Source organism: Barbus barbus (assembly GCF_936440315.1).
Source record: "Barbus barbus genome assembly, chromosome: 2".
Classification (NCBI taxonomy): domain Eukaryota; kingdom Metazoa; phylum Chordata; class Actinopteri; order Cypriniformes; family Cyprinidae; genus Barbus; species Barbus barbus.
This window is the reverse complement of record NC_136730.1, coordinates 7,307,869-7,323,065: the sequence shown is the minus strand read 5'-3', so window position 1 is coordinate 7,323,065 and position 15,197 is coordinate 7,307,869. Positions and strand designations below refer to the sequence as shown.

The window sequence follows — 15,197 nt, the reverse complement described above, 5'->3', positions numbered from 1 at the left end:
GCCACATGCACACTGCAGCTAAATTCGGTTGTGAGTTCACCTTTTATTCCTTAATCGCGTTCTGCACACACATAATTCACTAAAATATGGGAGTGACATCCGAATTCCACAACCGCATTAACTCCCGGAAAATACAGAAATAGTGACAACCGCATTTAGAAATTCTAAGCAGTGTGTACGGAACTGAACTGAACAACTAGTTGTTAATGACGTATTTGAACGTGCATCAGAAATGCGTCTTCATCGTGAGATGCAAGAAAATAACAGTCTTAACTTATCACACGGGGCAAGCTGCGCTCATGAGCCCTGCGGTAAAGTGTCAGTGTTGCCAGGTTTTCGTAGAAAAAAAACAAACAAACAAGGACAAGCACAAAAAACACTAAAACACCCAGATACTTTGTTTTATAACACCAAAAAAATCATATCTCATATCCGCAACAGACCACTTTATGAACTTAATAAAGTGCCTATCTTTATGAGATAAGACCAAACAACATGCATAAAAGTGCATGAAAATATGAGGACATGGCAACACTGCAAGACAGCGCTCTCTAAAGCAGCCTCCCGAGCATAAACACAACGCAGCACGTCTATCAATGGTAGTTTAGTTAAAATCGATGGGTAAAAATAGTTTTTAGTCAAAAAATGGCGCATAACAAACGGCTATGTGAATAACTTTTATTCACTCCCACAAGATTACAAAATGTTGCTATGGTAACAAATGCCAGAGTGACTGCTGTTCCGTACACACATGGAACAATGATTTACGGGACTCACTCCCGCGTTTAAATGCGGTTGTCACTCCTGAAACTTGTAGTGTGCACGTGGCAGTGACTAATCAGTCCAATCCCAGCATACACTATGCCGTTTCCTTTTTCTTCTCACCCTTTCGTACAGTAGGTGAACTCTGTTGGGTTTTATGGACAAATTAATCAGACAAATGAACCAATCCAAAACCTCCATCAGGGTAAATTTGGAAGGTGTCACAAGATAGCTTAACTCCATTGATGAGCTCTTGTGTTGAACTCAGAGCCTTGTGTCATAGGCCAGTGAGGGGCCCCAGCAGAGGCCCTGGAGCCGAGCCAGCATCCAGCCGCACAGGCCCTAATGCTATTAAAGCCAGCTGCGCTGCCACATACTCACTCTCTCAATCTTTTTGTCACTTTCCATTTTACTTACCCTTCCTTTCTATTTCTCTCTCATGCTTTCTCTTTCTTTTGCTTCTCATCTTTCTCTCATTCTTCAGTTTGCTTACAAAGCACATTGCCTTCTCCATTGTGTTTAAATTCATTTTCCGCTTTCTTTAAGAAGGCAATTAAGAGCAGACATAAGCTTTAATTGGACACAGATATGATTATGTTGCATTTCCCCACAATTGATCCCAAAAAGTCCCACAGTGAAACAAAAGGGAAACAGAAACCAGAGCTTAATGATGGTCTGATTAGAATGTTTACATAGTTTCTGCATAGCCTGAGACATTCTTAACATGAGCGAAGTTTAGCCTTCATTTGTTTTTATGTTTACCTCTGGTTCGTTTAGCTTAGCTGTGCTCTGATTGTTTTGATTGTTTGTGACCTTGCATGTGTGAGTCGGTAAGATTTCAAGACGTTTGTTTGTAAGTGATGAGATGTGTTTTCACAGAAGGCTCTGCATTCTCTCTGAGCTCTTCCCATCTGTTTGTATGGGTTTTTTGCACATGTGTTGTCTAGGTTCTCCGGTGCGCTCATTTCCTACCACACGTCAGCAGTGGAGAGGAAGTGCATGTGAATTATGCTAAGCTGTGTCAGACTCTGGATGAGAAGGTGAGGAGGATCTTCACAGACTGGAGTCAGAGTCTGAACAGAGAGTGTCTCAGCAGTCTCAACCAGCCACTCATGATCCGCTGTAAAGGGAAGACAGGCCCGCTGGACATCAACTTTAACAAGTACGTGATTACACAAACGCACATGCATACAGGCCCTCCAGTACCTCTGTGCTCACTGTGATTGTCAGTATTATTAGACATGCCTATGTTACTGACCACGGATGTTTTTGTCCATGGTTTTACGGCATAAGATTCAGTGCACTGCACGCTATAAAAATATATTTGTTTTTGGAATTTTTCATCAGAAAAACATGACCTTTTAAGCTTTAATGCAGAGGACAGTATGCAAATATCATGGAACATCTACTTCTGCTGATGAAAATAAATAATATTAAATAATAATATTAATGCAATTGATCGGAATGGATTAAATTCTATACTACACTGAATATTCTGTTAGACTTGAAGTTGAATATGTTTTGAATGCTGTTAATTATTGTCCTTAAGCAACCCATTCAAACCCTTTCAAATAATTCAATTATTTGTGGTTGCACTGATCATACATCTTTTATGCTCTGTAGTCATAATACATGACCATTACTGAAGATGTTTTTTACATGATGAATGTTCTAGCATAAGCACAAATGCACAGACTTTGAATGTATAACTGTGTTTATGTGTTCAGGAACCTGCTGAAGATGTTTAATGAGATTCATTACTGGGACCGACTGCTCTTCGAGATCCCTCACTATGTCACAGAGGTGTATCAGCGCAGAGAGGAACTCCACAACCTGAGAGAGAATGTACTCCTAGTTGTTAGAGACTATAACAGGTTGGTATGGCTGACAGAGACTGACTTTTCGGATGTCCTATACAATACGTTTATTCTTCATAAAACATTCTTTTTTTTAATAATAATAAAATTGGTATTTTCCACAAATCCCAAGTTTTTATTTAATTTTATTATTTTATTTAATATTATATCTATTTAGGTGTGATTTTTAGTGTTTATTGCTTGAAAATAACACAATCTGAGAAATTAGGCTTTTAAGTTGTATTTGCAAACATTATGTAAAATAATTAAAACAGCTCATACAATTTAGTTTTGACCTCCTGCAGTTGATATGGAAGATTCTCTCATGGTTAAGCACCTTCTTTCACTGTGTTTTAAAAGCAAAAAAAAAAAAAAAAGTTTTTCTGTCCTAATTTTGTACTTTATGGAAAGTGACACATCCTAACGCAATGCCTTCCAGACATTTACAATTGAATTTTTTTTGTATATTCTGTTCTATTATATCTTGTGTTGTATTAAGTTTATAAAACATTTTTTTCAAATAAATTGAGAACTAAACTAAGAAGTTAGATGTTATATATTTGTGAAGAAATTTTCCACAACTTGCTTTTCATAAGTAGAAAAAAACAAGTGCACTTTCACACACGGATGCATACTTACCACTCACATACATATTTAAACGGTGTACTTGTCTGGTAACTTCACATCTTTAATATGCATTAATATTACTCTTCACCTCTTCGGCCTACACACACTTGCACTTCAGTGCAAACTGAGTATTTATATTTCATCTGCCTCAATATACACATCTCCATTCAAGACTTTAGTGCATCCAATCTGGAGAAAAGCACTTGAATTAAATGCGCACACACACACACACACACACACATACACACACACACACACACACATACTTCCACTGAACAAAACAATTCACACTTATGTCCCTCATTCTGTAGTGAATAATAACCTCCTCCTGTCTCACATAAGCGCATACACACACAAACACACACGCTCTTCAGACTGGAGGACTCATTGTAACTCTCAGAGGGACAGAGTGAGTCATCTCTGTCAGTATTGTTACCACATTTAATGCATTCTACACATGCCAGCTGGAAACAAACACTTAAACCCAACACAAGCTAAACAGGCCACTTGCCCCAAATGGCAAAGCACATCCACTAAGACTTGTTAATCCATTTTTACCACCCTCTTGTTCTTTTATGCTTTTAAAATGGCCTTGCTTGTTTTTGAAAAATGCTGTGAAAGAAACTTGCCAATGCTTGTAAGACCTAAAATGAAAATGGGGAGAAAAAAAACAACAGCAGTGAACCTAACCTTATATGTTTGTGTTCACTCTCAATTAGAATCATTAAGGCTCTAAATGCAGATGAGCTGGGTCTCTTTTCTGAGAGAATTCGGTTCCTGGATAGGAAAATCCAGCCAGGCCTGTCAAAACTGCACTGGTCCACAAAAGGAACAGCCAGCGTCTTTATCAATGACTGCAGAGTGCACGCCAACAAGGTCAGTAGTTTCTGACACACACACAACAGAAAACTGTAGCCAAACAGATGGTAGAGTGAAAAGCTTGTGTTACTCGGGCAGACGGAAATTTTATGGATTTGCCCTGATCAGAGCAGTATGAATTTCAATGCTGGTCCAGTGCATTGCCACCAGAAAAACATAGCTGGTGGAGTTGGTCAGCCAGCATGGTCTGTCTGGTAAAGCTGATGGACAGCTAGCTAGGCATGAAGCCCAGTGTGGACAGCAGCCTGGTTTCTTCAGCAGAGAAACCTCCCGAGTCCAAAAATGGAAGAGAATTATAGACATCTAGTTTCAAGGCATCCCAGAAATGCTGAATTTGCTTGACTAATTAATAATGAGCATTTCTGGTCATTCTAATTTAGGGCTATAACTGAACTATTTTGATAATCATTTAATACAGTGAAATTTTTCTCTTTGAATGCAATGTGCTCATTCGCTTGTTCAGTTTGTCTATATTGTTTGCTATATCTAGTTGCAAAAATGTTCCAAAATATAAAGTTGCAAAAAAAGTTTATTTACATAGAATAGAATAATGTTCTGAACAATGTGTTCTGTTGTGCTCCATTTGATTGATATGCTTTATGAAGTTTATTAAGTTTAATGATGACAGCAACACTTAATTGCTCACTTGCTGTTAAGAAATACTATTTTGCTTAATGGAAATAATTCTTGCAGTGTATTTAAATAAGTGTCTGTGTGTTTCTCCTCCATAGAAATGCATTTTTCACTACATTAAGTGCAATCACTGAGACCCAAAGACCCAACCAATTAATAATATATATATTTTTTGTATTTATTATTATTTCCTTTATATGTTATATATTTCATTTAATAGCTATTTATTTCATATTCTGGTATGCAAAGTTTCAGCCTTTTCCCACAGGTTTTATTCCAGTTATTAGTGGCACACAGAGTTTTGTGAGTACCACAGGGCTCTGGTGAGTTGTGGTCTGAGATTTGAGCTCTGTAACAGACAGCAAATGCTGCACTAGAATTAGTGGTCAGATATCTGGCAGGTGCTGTTTTTATTAAACAAGACTAGGAAGGCCAAATATAATAAAGGAGACATCCGTAGTGAATGATAGATGTTTACAAGAATGTGTAGACAAGAACATTTGGAATTCAGTTATAGTTAGTTTTTAGGGGTTTAGAACTACATGTTGGGAGTTAGACCAACAGGTTAGGGTTTGGACTGTGAGAAGAAGGGCTTTGACCAATAAATATAACAGTTGGCTGGAAATTTATTAGGAAGACATCCAAAAGAAAATATGAAGAATGAAACAACTATATAAATCCAATTTTATCCCATATATACCACCATTTAAAGGTTTGGGGTCTGTAAATTTGAAAGAAGACACTTACACTCTTTCTAAGAAAACCGTAGAAACCATGGTACATTTTTTTTTAGGATTCTTTGATGAATAGAAAGTTTTAAAGCATTTATGTGAAATAGTCATTTTTTGGAAACAATGTAAGTCTTTACTGTCACTATTGATCAGTTTAATGCATCTCTGCAGAATAAGAGTATTCATTTGTTTTCTTTTCTCTCTTTTTGAACAGTAGTGTATTTTTCAATAAAATCTAGTGCAGAATACATCTTCATGGCAGGTAAGAAATATTTATGGCTAGTAAACTTTCTCAAGTCACCCACTATCGGCAGGTGTAGCAAAAAAAAAAGTTAATTTTATACCCTAGCTACGGTTATTCAGGAGCAGAAGATTTTGCTCTTGTTTTGTTCCGATACAGCCGTGTCCTTTTTGCTGGCCTTATTATTGCTTTTGTAATGCAAGAATAAGGCACGAGGCTTTACTGAGAATGGAAGTGCGACTCAGTGGAGAGCAATTGTGAAATCTATTCACTTCCTCTGCTGGCTGTCCATCACTCCTGCATTGTACAAGGCAATATGATATTAAAGCACTGGCAGTGCCCTTTAGCCATGTGGTAAAGACACACACGCACACACACATACACAAAGGCATGCAAGCAGAATGCCCCATCTACTTTAATAAAGGCCACACAGTCATCTCTCAGTATAAACAGCCCCAGCGTTCACAATAAAAGGCAGCTTGCCTCTTTCGTGCCGCCACTGTGCCCGCTTCTCTCTCACTTGCTGGAGGGGGGGGGTCAGGTTCACGTCCAAGTCAATGTCAGACATCCTTCGAGCCCAAAACAGAGCTGGAAACAGCTTCAGTGGTAATGGAGAAGTGTGGAGAACACGACACATCTGAGCTTACGCACACCCACACACACTTAGAAATGCAAGTATGCATTCTACACACTCCTGCACATAGAGTAATCTTGTCCTTTGAGGCTTATTTCATGTGACACCTTTCATCCCATGAAAAAGTCATGAGATGAGCTGGATCCAGAGCTGGAAGGAAGAGTGAGATTATGCGGCATGTAAGATGCTTCTGAGAACCTCTGTGCAAACTCTCAGAAACGTCTCGCAGTATCGCTGCCCTCCACAGATTGAATGGATGAGAAAGCTTGATGCTTTGTGGATAAGAACTGCCTCCTTTAATTTTAAGCACAGGCATAGGTTGAAATCAGTTGCTCTATTTCTGTAGAAGAGTGAGAGAGGGAGACATGAGCTGGAAAATCCTGCTGGAAAACCCCTGCTGCTCTGTTTGAATGTGTTTTCCATCCTTCTCCCACCACAATCCTCTCACACCCGTTCTGCCTTTTCTTTTCTTTTCTTTTCTTTTCTTTTCTTTTCTTTTCTTTTCTTTTCTTTTCTTTGTTGTCTTTTGTGTTGTTTTTGCTATTTTTTTGTTTGTTTATGCTTTTTTGTTTGTGTTTTGTTCTGTTGTTTTTGTTTAGTTTTCAGTTTTGGTTTGTATTGGTTTTGTTTTTGCTGTTTTTGTTTGTTTGTTTTTTTTGTTTAGTTTTGTTACATACTTATGCCCTAGCATTGTGGTGGTAAGTTCTCCATTGGCAAGCACCACTCAGATTTTCAACCACACTTTTTTTTGCTACGCAATGCCATGCAATTAATTTTCCTCATTAATTTGGTCATTAGATTGGACAGCCTAATGGAGGAGCACCTGAGCTTTTAATGGTTGCTTTGTGCTATAACTCTTCTCAGAGCATTATAATCAAAACTAATTGCGTGTTGCTCCTCACTACACAGGTAAAACATGTATTCCCATATGTAAATGCTAAAGTATTGTTTCGCAATAGCTTAGAGTTTTTGGAACGCCGAAAGACCAGTAAAGTGGAAGCTCATTTTAATAATAGCGCAACAATGACAAGAATAGGTAATGTGGGGCAGTTTTGTCTGCAATATGCATTAGAACATTTGTTAATATAAATGATCCAGTAACATAGTGTTTGACGTTGAGACAAGCTTGCTGCTGAATTGCTGTGTAGAGAAGCTTTGTGTACAAAACTGTTATACAGAAAATGATCAAATCTTACAGTTTACTAAGCTGTGTGTTTTTGGATTAACATTTGCACTCTCTCTTTGTTTTTCTGCTTTCCCTGATTTTGATCTCTCATCTCTCCCACAGGTGCAGTTAATGGTGGATGAGTATAAGTCAGCTAACTTAGCCGCATCTAAGCTCTGCGAGCAGATCAGTGAGCTGCTTTTGGTGCGTGTGGATGGCAAGATGGTCTACGGAGACCTTGAGTTCCAGGAGGATCAGCAGAGTCATCAGCATAGCCAGCTGATCCGACTGCAGAACGCTCACCAGGACATCATCAAAATCATGGCCAGAGTCTACGGGACCTTCCACCTAGATGGCCCAGAGGTTGGACTGTCTGTTTGTCGTGTCTTAGGATCTTTACTACTAAAGCAATAAACTTCTTGAGATTGTGATTTAATGATTTACCTTGTTTAAGGAGTGTTGTTGGTGTAAAATCAGCACAATGCACAACCTAAAGTAGCCTGAGGCTGTCATGGTAAGGACTTCCCATTGACTTCCGTATTTGTGTGTTTTTTCAGGTGCAACAGCATTGGGTGTCATACATGGAGAAGATGGACCGAATGGTTGAGGAGGCGTTTCGTGTGAATATAAAGCGCTCTCTACAGGAGCTCTCTAAAGCCATCAATGGAGACGGCAAGACATCCCCGAACCCCTTATTCAGAGTAGAGGTGGTACTGACACAACAGACTCCTCAATCTCCTGCTCAGGTACACACAGACTGACTCTATTTGTCAAATCTAGTAGTGCAGTGGCTATTGATAGCATTGCTTACATGACGAGGTGACCCTTACCTAACATTTAGACATCATAAAAATGCCCTTTGTGATTTCAAGACAAAAAGTATAAATACAATAACTGTTGTCAGTGCGAATCTTTGTGTTGGTCACGGAGAGCTGCTGGCCATGTGTTTTACATACAGCATAAAGACACTATCATACATCAAGCAGAGGGCATTCAGAACACCACAACCTCTATAAATCACAGCTGTGGCAGCACTGCTGTGTTATTCAGAACTCTACTCTACTGCTCAGCTCTACAGAGGTATATTTGGATTAAGGCCTATGGGTAATGTCCCATGATGCTTAGTCAGCTAAACACAGTGAGAAAGGAAAAGCAGAAACGTTAGTGTGACTTAATTGAGTGTATTTTAGGGACAGTGGTAGCATTGGTCTGTGGAGACAAACTGCTTCAGGCAAAGCGCTCTAAGTGGCAGAGGGAAGGGAAACGCATTAATGCTAGTTCAGGACACACCATTAAAGGCCCTTTCACACTGAATGCAAAATGAATAAGCAAAACAAATCACTGATGAATGGTCTGTTCACACCAAGAGCGAAACGGATATCCATCAGGCTGATCGACAACCGAATTCACGCTGGTACAATAGTTGCTGCGACACACCTTTTCCAGCTCTCACAGTGACAATTATAAACGGTCACGGAAACCGCAAGACACTGGACAAGCTAGCAAGATCAAGATTATATTTCGGCAATAAAAATTAAAATTGATTCTGAGACTCATGATTCCCTATTTGAAAACTTTCCTACATTAGCAGAGTCAGAGTAACATTTACATACTTTTGTGATGAAACTTCACATGAGAACAGTCAAAATATTTTTGGGCTATCAACATGAAAAGTGATGCAGTCCTCATTAACATAATTTGATTATTTGCATTTTTGTGAATAATTTTGTGAACAATTCCTTTTCAGTTCATTATTTTCCCTTAAAGCTGTATGTTTATGTGTTCACTACAATAGGAAAAATACACTAAAAGTTTGGGGGAGGTTTATTTGGTCAAAATTTAGTAAAAGTAATTATTTACCATTCAAAATAGCTTTAAAGTGATACTCCACCCCAAAATGCAAGTTTTGTCATTAATCACTTACCCCCATGTTGTTTCAAACTCGTAAAAGCTTTGTTCGTCTTCAGAACACAATTTAAGATATTTTGGATGAAAACTGGGAGGCTTGTGACTCTCCCATTGACTGCATAGTAAATTACACTGTCAAGGGACAGAAAAGTATAAAAAAACATCGTCAAAATAGTCCATCTGCCATCAGTGGTTCAATTTGAATTATATGAAGCGACGAGAATCCTTTTTGTACACAAAGAAAATAAAAATAACGACATTTATTCAACAATTCGTCTACTTTTTGTCTCTCTGTGTCAGCGTGATGCCATTTTGGAGAGTATCCGATGGACGCAAAGCACGTATGCTGTTCTCTGTCACCAGTAACGCATGGATATATTGAATAAATGTTGCTATTTTTATTTTCTTTGTGTACAAAAAGGATTCTCGTCGCTTCATAAAATACAGATTGAACCACTGATGGCAGATGTCACAAGCCTCCCAGTTTTCATCCAAAATATCTTAAATTGTGTTCTGAAGATGAACAAAGCTTTCACGAGTTTGAAACAACATGGGGGTAAGTGATTAATGACAAAATTTGCATTTTGGGGTGGAGTATCCCTTTAATATATTTTTATTAAATGTAATTAATTCCTGTGATGGCTTAGCTGAATTTTCAGCAACTATTAATCCAGTCTTCATTGTCACATGATCCTTTAGAAATGATATGCTTATGCTTAAAGGCTGATTTGGTGATCAAGAAACATTTTTGAATATATTCTTTGAAAGTACACAAAAAAGTATTTACTTTCAACATAGAAATCATTTGTAACATTACTCTGTTGCAAAATGTCTTTACTAGCACTTTTGATCAATTTAATGCATCCTTGCTGAATAAAAGTATTAACAAAACATACTGACTACAAATAAATTGCAAAATTAATACCATGTAATTGCTGTTATTATTTGGCAGGCCTAGTTTTTATTTAATGAATATAATGATTCTGTCCTTGAAACTTTTTTTTCCACTATGTGTTTGTGTTTGTTTGTCCAGGTGGATTTCTCCCCTTCTCTTCAGAAACTGGCCCACATAGTGAACAGCATTAGCTCTCAGCTCATCAAGACCATGTCAGGGTTCAAACGTCTGCCAGACCTGCTGACCCGCCAGCATTCGCAGCGAAAACCAATCCACAGCATCATCGGTACACCCTCTCTCCATCTCATTCGCCATATCCCCCCTGCATTTACCATGTTTGCCCTCTTTTTATTCCTGTTTCCTCACCTTCATGCCGTTCCAAACTCATATAAATTTCTTCTGTGTAACACAAAATGAGAAATTATGAATTATTGTATGGATCCACTCTTTATACAAAATCTTCCTTCTGTGTTCCACTGAATGAAGGAGGTGAATGACACATGGGTGACTAATTGATGATGAGAATTTTCCATTCACATCATTGCTTAAAGTAATCAGCGGTTGTTTGAGATCAACAATGCTTTCCTCTTTTTCTGTTTCAGAGCAAGATGAAGAGATCTGTAAGATCCAGGGAGCCATAGCTGCAGGAATGGTGACTAATGCATCTTACCTGCAGACCTACCTGAAGACCTGGGACAAACACAGAGAGATCTGGGAAATCGAAAAAGACGGCTTTATACAGCGCTACCAGCGGCTCAATCCTACAGTAACCTCCTTTGACGCTGACATAGCCAGGTCTGTAACTTTCCTTCATTCTATTTTTTAGTAGCAAAACTAGATTTTATGGTTGTAAAAGCAGGGTCTAAATGGTCTAAAAAGTATGCGCTAGTAAGATTTGTGAGCTTATGAATTATTTGCACTGCTACTAGTAAAATAAAAGTTTCTTTAACAAATCGACGAAAGGATTCACCATGTTTCTCTCACCATCATACATGCATCTCTTTTTATTTAAAATGAGTCGTGATAGCACACTAGAGAGCTGTGTTTGAAGTCACGTGAGAAATGATGTGATGGTCTTTCAGACTATTGACGTGTCTGTAGCACAAAGGTGCCAGACCTGAGGGCAGGGTCAACATCTCTTCCCTATAGATTTGATCTGCACTCGCCAAATCGTTATCATGTCAACAATGGATGCTTGGGTGTGTGTGTGGATCAGAAAGTGAGTGTGTGCTGTGAGACAGAGACTATGTGTGATTGTGCATTAATGACCTTGTGCATGCTTGGAGGACACTTGTGTGTTGCCTGCCGCTCCGTTAATGTCTGAAGTTTTTTTCACATCGATTAATGCATGCACAGACACATTTTATTTTAAACTTCTTGCTTTATCTTCACACTCACTCACAAAATCAAATGATGCTGAACAATATTTTTTTTCTTGAAAAGCTCATTTAATTTACAGTAGGTATGTTGTACTGAGATGACAAATTAAATTGCTATTAATAGGGCAACCATTATGAGTGAGCAAAAAAACATAATTACAAAATTACATGATCTTACAGATCAATTTAAACAAAAGTAATTTAGTGGCCATTAGTAATAATTAAAATCATTGTCTTTTAAAATGTACCAACAATAGCGTTAATGAGAATATGTAGTGTAGAGAATATGAAGTACAGATTCAATTACAACATTCTTAGGAAGAAAAAACGAAGAGACAAGCATCCAAATGTCTATCTTTGAACTCTTTTGAACACCAATTACAGATTTATCATGGGAAAATACATCTTTATATGCAAAATTGTTGCTTTCACTAAACAGCATAAAGTGTTGCCATTTTAAGAACTTGCTTGATAAACGCAAGGTGGTTTTTATTATATTATCCAGGTAGTCATGCTAGAAATGTTTTTTTTTTTTTACACAACACCAAACTATTTTTTTAAGCCAAAATAAGACATTAAATGATTGGTAATCTTTAAGAAGGAGCACATCTCTTTTGTTAAAATGTACATAATATCATTTTTTTATATATAAATTTTCATTGTACTATGGTTTAAGATTAGTTTAATGAGAATCAGCTACTTCATTTATGCTCTGTCTCTCTCTCTTTGTACAGATACACAGAGGTGGCGAATAACGTCCAGAAGGAGGAGACAGTGTTAAGTCTGCAGTTTGTGTTGCTGGACTGTTCTCCACTCAAATTCTCTCTGTTGCAACATTGTAACGAGTGGCAGAGCAAGTTCACACAGCTGCTCAGCCTTATGGCCAGTGCCAAACTAAAGGAATTGCACAGCTTCCTGAAGGAAAACGCTCTCAGGTGTGTGTGAGAGCTCTGTTCCAAAATCGTGCCTCGCTGTCTGCTCTCTATATAAGCAGCTAGGATCCTAACTGAAACGAAATCTCATAAGTGACCGTTTTGAAATGCTCTTCATGGGCAGCGACCCTTTTAATGGTCACTCATGCATGCCACAGCAATTAACACCCCTCACGTGAAGAGCATAAGAGACTCGCCAAACCTCTCTGTTGATTCCAATAGAGTCTGGCATTAGCTTGTTGCTAAGCTAATGGCCTGACACTCTAATAAATAGCTGCATCGACTAGCAAGATAATATCGTGGAGATTCAGGCATGGGCTCTTTTGACTTAAGCCAGTGTTATTTTGGTATAATTGAGATACTGTTATTGTTTTTAATTAATATTTTGAATTAGCAGTAGTTTTTTATTTCTGTTTTCATTTTATTGTAGTTAAAATGTTAGCAACACCCTTGCCACAGCATTTCATAATGCTAAAAACCACTCAGAATTCCTTACAACTCCATAGCGACATTTACTAAAAAGTTACAATGGTAGGCAGCTCAATAAGTTTTGAAACAGAGCATCTATATGTGACTAGTTCTGAGTTATTGTGTGTAATTCACTTCATTCAATAGGCATTAAATATTTACCATGCTGATAGAGTCATTGGCTGTGTGTGTGTTTTCAGGGTGTCTCAGCCTCCTCAGACTCTGCCGGAGTTGGGAGAGAATCTAAAACTTCTGGAAACTCTGCGGGCAGATCTGAGTAAGATAGAAAGTCAGATTCCACCCATCCACGAGCAGTTTGCCATCCTTGAGAAATACGAGGTTGCCGTTGACCCCGCTGTGAGTGTCGCGCCACACACACACACATACATTCCCTCAGGTGTTCCAGTCAAATCATCTTCTAAATACACTTTCATCTCTTGCCTCCATTCCATATTTGACTCGGCGCTTTTATTTGACTCAGCGCTCTTAGATTTTCTTTTTCTCTTGCTCTTTCTTTCTGTCTCTGTAGGTGTTGGAGATGCTGGAGGCTCTGAATTCAGAGTGGGTGTGGTTCCAGCAGGTTGTGATTGACAGTGACATCATGTTGAAGAAACACAAAGACATGATGAAGAGTGAACTGATCCTCTCCTCTGAGGAGTTCAAGAAGAAGACACAGTCTGCCCTGCAGAGCTTCAATAGCAATGGTGAACGCACACATACACCTCAACGTGAGAGATTTGAATGTTACAGAATGGGAAAACACACACACAAACATGCGGTCAGTAGGATGACTGCCAGTGCACAGTCTCAGACCCTACTGTGAGCTTCACATCCCAGCATGCCTCTTTTTCTGTAGGTCAGTTCGCTACATGGGCGGCACCGCAGGCCTTTGCTTTCAGGGACCGTGGGTGTGCTGCGTGCTGGGGAGTGCTGGGTAGAGCCATCAACCTCCCACATGCCCCACAGCACATCACAACCAATTAGCCTTGAGATAATGTTTCAGAACGCCATGGAGCTTCACCTACAGCAGAAGTGACCGTCACGCTGACATCCTGCCCTTGACTGCACTCTCAGCCTGTCTGCCACCCTGTTTCTTTCTTTCTCTCTCTCTCTCATTGTTCCGTAATGCTGCTCCACCTCCCGCTGGTGTCTCTGCGCTGTTTATTCTCTGCTCTATTAAAAAACGGGATTGAAAAATTATTTTTTCTGTCGTGCGCTGCCACCTCTCTTCACGAACAAAGTCACGTTGTGCCGAACTGTATCAAAGAGGACAGAGTTTTCGTCCTACTTTTCCTTCCCCCTTCTTTCATTCTTCCCTTTTTCTTGCACTTCTTTGCTCACTCGCTCCCCATCTCGTTTCCATTGTGTTTGCGTTACCTTGTGATCGTTGATAGCTCTGTGAAGTCTGTTGTTTTTCAGTTTGATCTCCTGCCATTCCTTCCCTGTCTTTTTCTCCTGTGTTCTTCTCCTCCCAGAATGAGTCCAAAAGCCTTTCCGTCTTGATTCAGACAAAGTTGGAGTTTGGGCACAGCCGATTAACACGAAAGCTTTGCGCTAAATCAACACGTGGCAAACGCTCTCAATGCTCATCGTCATTATTTCCCACAACCCCAGAATTTCCAAACGTGGGCGGCAGCTGCAACTTGTTGAGAACAGCGGGATTTTTTTGGATTGTTCCTGCAAACAATGGCGGGCTCCTTCAGGTTAATGAGGCCAGGAAGCAGCTTTGTGCAGGGAGAAATTTGTATTCAAGAAAGAGAGACGGTTTCAATAATATCACACTCATTCAGTCCAAACACATACTACTGGCCCCTGCCAAGGTACCCCTTCAAAATCTCATCTCCTGCTCTCCATGGACCCAGCGTGACTTTCCCTCTCAGATCCAGCGCGGAGGAAAAATACAACATTGCGTTTCTCAGCGCAGAGCCAATTAAACATGTATGATTGGTTGAAGTCTCCAAGGCAGATTTATCAAAAATTTAGCACATTTTAACATTTGCTAATTAGATTTTCTTTACGTTTTACTCAGGCACAACAGAGAGAGAATGGGCGTCATCAAACCTCTCAACACCCGTGCTCCTGAATTC

The 15,197-nt window shown here is 39.1% G+C and overlaps 1 protein-coding gene across 1 annotated transcript in view; it reads left to right on the top strand.

Annotated features, from left to right (window-relative positions):
- The window catches only part of dnah2 (dynein, axonemal, heavy chain 2), a gene marked incomplete at its 5' end in the record, with an annotated part of 138,582 nt that overhangs the window by 29,113 nt on the left and 94,272 nt on the right, over window positions 1-15,197 (top strand). The window contains 10 exons of the mRNA XM_079438529.1: window positions 1,710-1,924; window positions 2,490-2,636; window positions 3,965-4,121; window positions 7,652-7,891; window positions 8,086-8,274; window positions 10,470-10,617; window positions 10,934-11,126; window positions 12,445-12,645; window positions 13,311-13,467; window positions 13,640-13,814. Coding sequence (XP_079294655.1) covers window positions 1,710-1,924; window positions 2,490-2,636; window positions 3,965-4,121; window positions 7,652-7,891; window positions 8,086-8,274; window positions 10,470-10,617; window positions 10,934-11,126; window positions 12,445-12,645; window positions 13,311-13,467; window positions 13,640-13,814 — 1,822 coding nt within the window. The remainder of the gene's footprint in view (window positions 1-1,709; window positions 1,925-2,489; window positions 2,637-3,964; window positions 4,122-7,651; window positions 7,892-8,085; window positions 8,275-10,469; window positions 10,618-10,933; window positions 11,127-12,444; window positions 12,646-13,310; window positions 13,468-13,639; window positions 13,815-15,197) is intronic.